General features: G+C 40.7%; 1 protein-coding gene across 3 annotated transcripts in view; it reads left to right on the top strand.

Moving 5' to 3' along the window:
- Window positions 1–6,270, top strand: part of LOC111234822 (NT-3 growth factor receptor-like) — a 188,713-nt gene that overhangs the window by 75,448 nt on the left and 106,995 nt on the right. For all 3 annotated transcript variants that reach the window (XM_022762999.1, XM_022762998.1, XM_022762997.1), the window contains exon 4: window positions 891–962. In XM_022762999.1, the coding sequence (XP_022618720.1) occupies window positions 891–962 (72 nt within the window). The remainder of the gene's footprint in view (window positions 1–890; window positions 963–6,270) is intronic.

Below are 6,270 nucleotides of genomic sequence, written 5' to 3'. Positions count from 1 at the left end.
AAAACATGGTTTTGTCCTTGTGAACGCAATAGCACCAAAACGCCTTGAGGGAATTTCTTCAAATTTGGTACAAATGTCCACTTTGACTTAACTGTTGAAATTTTTGGTGGTTGAAGGTCAAAGTTCAAGTTCAAAATATCATTTTTTATTATTTCATCACTTCTGACACACTCTGATCTCACAAAACATGTTTTTGGCCATAACTCACAAATTCATCCACTAATTATGACACATTTTAACTCAAATACTACTACCTTACTCTATAAGGATAAAATTAAGTGATGACATTTTATATTCAAAGGTCAAAGTTCAACCTCACTGTGATACTACAAATCAGAAAGGTTAGATTGTGACCATATTTCTTGTAACTTGACTGGTTGGCAGAAGCATAAAACCACGAGGTGATGATTCCAGTTTTCTACTTTATTATCTAAACTTTAGAGGATGACAGAGTCTAAAGGTTCCATCTATTACAAGAGCTGTAATTATGCCTAACAAAGGTTAAATGGCTACAAATGAGAAATGCCCTGAAGGTTAATGATGTCAGAGACTGGATGTGGTTATTGTTTAAACAGTTGGAGCAGTTTCAATGTGTTTCGTGTGCTCATTCTCTTTTAAAAGAGAATAATCTACATGTTTTAATTAGAACATTTACCTTAGTATGTGGATAATTAACACCTTTATTAGACAGACTGATGACAGAAACCCTGACTGAGTCACAGAAGCTGTGGCTGTAGAGGAAAAGACATCATGACTTATGTAACTCTGATGAACACCACTAACATAATAAACACACCAATAAACAGGAAGTGGAACAACTCTGATCTCCTGTCGTCATGGTGAAGTTTCTGACACCTGTCTCTATCTTCCTCTCTCTCTCTCTCCCTCAGAAACCTGTCCAAGAACCCCATGCTGACCACGCTGTCCTGGCAGATCTTTGAACATCTGCAGCTCTTTGAACTGTAAGTTCACTCTGTTCTTTCACTCCCTGTTTACACCTACATTTACTCCAAAAGCAGGTTTTCAAACACGGGTAAAAAGCCTGCTAAAAAGAGTCGATTGACTCCTTTCACACTGCCCAACGAGTTTGTCTTTGTGTTCAGACTGAGAGGACACGGACACGCAACTGCAGGGAGCAACGTCATCACATGTGGTTACAGACACACACACACAGACAGATAATTCAGACAAGATAGATAAGACAATTCAGTCTGTAATTGTGTGTTTTTGGTTGGACCACAACGGTGGGGCCAGCCTTATAATCGTGAATGTCCCTGACTGACTGACTGATGATATTTCCACTACTGGTCAATGGAGTACTGAGCCACAGTCTACTCAGCTGCTCTGGTATCCCAACTGCTCAGGAACTGCAGGGAAGAGGAAAAGCGCTTCCAATACACTGAGCCTCACCTCCATTACAGCAAATAAACTACTTTCATTCCATGTATCATTATTACTAAAGGAGGCAGAGGAATAACTGAACATAAGACACAGAGAGAAAGAGAGCAGGAGAGAGGGAGGGAGAGAGAGAAGTCATCAGTAACGAGGCTTCGTACTAATGACTATGATCAACTCTACATATCAAACAGAGGGAGTTAGACATAAAGACCTGCCTCTAATAAAAGTCTGTTACATTCTGGAGTTGAAATAAATAAAGACTAAACTATTGTGGGTCCAGACGGAGGCTGTGCTCTGTGTGACAGACTAAATAAGAAAGAGAGTCTGTCTCAGGCCCCAGTGGTTGCCAGTGCCATTTCAGCATTTAGATACTTGACCTGTCATCCCAGGTTCAAGTCCGGCCTATGATCCTTTGCTGCCTATCCCTCTCTCTCTCTTTATTTCTCACTATGACTGTAATAAAGGCAAAAGCCACAAAAAACAGTAAATACAACTGAAATCACAGCTCAGTCTTTTATCTTTACATTTTCATTTCATGTCTTTCATTTATGTTTTTGGTGGTTTTGTCAGATGACGTCAGAGTTATAAAATCAGCATTTGACCATAGGAGGTCTAGACATGTACTAGGATTAGAGTTAATCTTGTTATGTCTCTGGGCTGTGGCTTACGTCAGGGGAACGTCTAGGCGTGGGGTTTCTGGTTGAGTAGCTCATGCTGGACAGGTGACAGGTGTGTTTACTGTGTTTGTGCTCTGAAATTAGTGAATTTGTCATGTTTACATCACTGTTGATAAATACCTGAGACTACTGCAGAGTCATGTGATCCGGGGCTGAATGCTGATTGTACCTTTTCACATTGACGACAAAACTAAGATGTTAGCAGGTTTTTTAGATCAGTGTAAAGCTGATGACACTTCTCTGTTTCCAGCAGGTTCACAGTAAAAAGAAGAAGGTGGTCCTTTCTTTTAAGTTCCTCCAAACATGTTTTAAACTCTGTAAAGATCTCTGCTATGATTCAAATTTAGTTTAACATGGTTTTTCTCACGTAAAAAAGTGAGAAAAAGAAATCCCAAACTGGGTCTGAAGCTCATCTCCTCTTACTTCCTGATTGAGAAATGTGGATCAGGCCTTGAGCCCCGCCCACCACCTGCTGTCTCCAGGTGGACAGGTGAAAGAGCAGAGAGTATCAAGATGGTTAGAGGAGGAAACATCAGAGAGACTCAGCCACATGTATGAGCCTCAGTCAGACCCAGACTCAGAGGAGGAGTCTGAGACCAGAACCAGAGACTAGCAGACGGATCAGAACGGTTAGCATAGTTAGCATCTTTTATTTGTTTATGTTGTTTGTTAGCTTGTAACTGGCAATGGCTGACACAGTGTTAGTACTTGTGCTAATGCTAACTCTCTCTCTGTACTGACAAGGTTTCAGGTTTATTTAGCCCCGCCCCCGTCCCCACAAGTTGACAGGATTGGTTCCTTAGGTTTGTGACATATGAAACCCTGGCTGTCTGAATCTGTTTTTATGAGACTGTCACTGGTTCACTGCAGTTCAAGGTGGAAACACTCAGTCATGGTGTTGATGATTGTTTCACTCATCATATGTCTTTTGTTATATAAAAACATCATATGGAAGAACATCCAATTGTTCATTTTAAAGACCCTCATTGAAAAATGGAAGATAATCAATGCTGTAAAATAAAATGGAACGAACAGGCTGGGTTTACATGTGACACAGCAGCAGTTCCACAGTAGATACTGTACAGGGTTTCATTTATCATGGTGGCTTTGAGCGTACAGTCTCCGTGTGTGTAAAGAGATGAGTATTGAGCATCATGTTTATCTCTGCTCAGTGTTGAGTCTTGTTTTTAAAATATATTTCACTACAGATTACAGATTAGACAAAGTGAGTGGCGTATCTGAAATACATTGGGTCACTTCAAAATTGTCCTGCATAATGACTAAATGTTACCCTGAATTAACACTGCTACCTATAAAGCAGGAGTTTCTCTGATGATGATGATGATGATGATGATGATGACAGCATTTTGTCTGACAAAAAGGATGAAGTTTTTTCTTGACCATTTATTTTCCACAGAATCATGTTAGAGTGAAAACAGCATGGAAATAAAACTGTGAATTTACCGTTTCATACAACTCTTATCTTCTCAAATTAAAGGAAGGTAGGTGAAAAAGACAAATAGATAAAAATAAATTAATAACAATATTATAGATATGCAGCTCTGTACAGAGTGGGGAAGCTAGCTCACTTACCAGAAGGTTGTTTAAAAGTTCTCAGACAATTAAGAGGTATACATTACTGGATATAAAACATAGTACACATCATGTCGTGAACTGGCTGGTCTGGTTTGTATACAGGCTTAACAAGCTGGCTGCTATTTTAATGAATGGATTATGAATGGACCTCTATGTACAGATACATATGGACAGAGTGCTAATTATACAATGACAATTTAGTGTGTCGATTTATTCTAAGGGGCGAAAGGCAACCTGTACAGTGCAAGCATGTGCGTCAATGAACTTACAGTGGTACAGTCCAACAGTATCTTTTTTGTTTAACTAACGCTGTGAAATAAATGTAGTGCAGTAGAAGGAACAATATTTCCGTCTTTAATGTAGGAGTGGAAATATAAAGTAGTATAAAATAAGAAATACTAAAGTAAAGTACAAGTCCCTCAAAATGGTACTTTGTTACAGTACTTACTTAATTACTTTCCACCACTGCTAATACAATACTTATAAGTAAACCTTAAGTGCACATGGGTTTTAATATTGTTGCTGTTGTTATAGTTGTTAAATGTCCAGCCCATATCCATGACATCATTGCGTAGTATTTGCATTCATCCTAGTTTCAGTCCTTCAACCTTTTCTTCTCTGCTCCTCTCTGGGCTCACATATACAGTATTTTAATACAGCTGAATTCACAATAAACCTGTTCTCATGTTTTCATGGCAGCGGATCAAGTCTGCAGAAACACAGCTCATTCAGACTACATGTTAAGCAGCAGTCACTTCAAGCTGCTGCTGAAATCCTGACTTTATAACTGCGACATCGTCCGACAACATCACCAAACACACCAGTTAAAGACAAGGACTGAACTGTGATTTCAGCTACATTTACTGTAACATGATCACTCACAGAGAAAGTCAGAGAAGTCAGATCTTGGGGTGGCGAGTGGCGCAGTGAGTTGAGCAGGTGGCCCATATGTAGAGGCTAAGGTCCTTTCTGCAGTCGGCCCCGGTTCGAATCCTGCATCAGATGGCCCTTTACTGCATGTCATTCCCCCTCTCTCTGCCTCCCCATTTCCTGGCTCTCTCTACTGTGCTAACAGTAAAGGCATAAAAAACCCAAAAAATATACTTAAAAAAAAAAAAAAGAAAAGTCAGATCTTTCTCCTTTTCTTCTCTCACACAGCTCACAGCCTGCGCATCTGTTGTTGGTTCACCTCTCTGCCTCCCACTGAACACAGTAGACAGAGTCAGCTGCCTCTCGTCCACGGCACAGTGCTGGTGGCTCTCTGGAAAGTAGCTGGGAGGTTTTTTCCAGAGAGTCACTAGATTTGTTGCTAAGTGCTTTTTTTAAAAGAGGTTGCTAAAAGTCTAGCGATAGCGAAATTCTAGCGATTAAGTCAGTAAGTTGGAAACACTGGAGGAGACTAATGTGAAGCTTAAGAAATGGTATGGTCCACTTAAGGAGCATGAATATGGAAACTATGCTGTAAAATGTACAATTACAGGTAAGAAAGATATATAAATGTTTCAACCCCCCTGAACTGTTGTTTTTACCTCTCTACAAGTCTTATCAGGGGTGGTCATGACCTTAAACAGGATCAGGGCATCCTCACCTGCACCTGAGCTCTGTGACCTCACACAACTCGACCTGTTCACCAATCAGCCATTAACATCGACAGAAGTACAACATGGTGTTTCCTGATGTCACCTTTATATTCCACGTGGCAGCCTGTATCTTCTTTTTCAGTTACTATTAGAAAAAACACATCAGTGGGTTGAACAGTACCATTGCTGACTCAGCATGTCGTTATGATAATTGCAATAATAAGTACAGTCTCCGGTTTATTGAGTATAGTCTTTATATCACAGATATAGATATGAAGGAGGAGGATTCCCTGACTCCTCAGTGAGGAAACGTCCTGTTTCTCTCCTCTTGTGATTATTGCTGTTATTGTCTCAGAGTCTCTGACATAAAGCTGCTGCTGTTTGAAACCGATGCTATCATAAACAAACACATGGCTGCTGGTCTTTTATCACAGTTCACCTTCACAGACAGTCCCAGAGTCTCAGTTCTCAGTAACACACCTACTGCTGTGGAGGTTGTTGTCCATCTTTCTCTCAGTAAATAAAATGGTGTCGTTTCTGTCTGGACTAAACTGGAGATACACAGATGAATATTTTCATAGCAGTTTGTTTTTATGTGCCCTGCATGATTCATGCCCCAAATTTCTGCTCCTTCACACAGTCAGTGGCAGCAGCAGAACTCACTTGGCTGGGCTCTGTACACCCCATCATCTGGCCGGACGCCAGAGGAAAACCAGGGGCATCAGAGGCAGAGAGGAGGAGGGAGTATGGACAGATCAGAGGCTGTGGTTGGATCACAGCTCGAGGAGATGCAGGGTTGAGATGTTTGTCAGCAGAGTGACTTTAATAGAAAGGATATCATGTCCATCATGTAACATCTAATGACTTGTCATGAGATGTGTCATATCAGATCGCAACATGCCATTTAATGTCATATTCTGTCACGTGATATAAGTCATATGGAGGTTAGCTGTGGAGGTAGAGCAGGTCCATGAGTCACTTGGTGCTGGTTCGATCCCTGGTCCACATGATGGAGAGTC

This window comes from Seriola dumerili, unplaced genomic scaffold (assembly GCF_002260705.1).
Source record: "Seriola dumerili isolate Sdu_G_001 unplaced genomic scaffold, Sdu_1.0 BDQW01000465.1, whole genome shotgun sequence".
In the NCBI taxonomy this organism is placed as follows: Eukaryota; Metazoa; Chordata; class Actinopteri; order Carangiformes; family Carangidae; genus Seriola; species Seriola dumerili.
The sequence above is the reverse complement of the archived record's forward strand: the minus strand, read 5'-3'. Positions and strand labels throughout refer to the sequence as shown.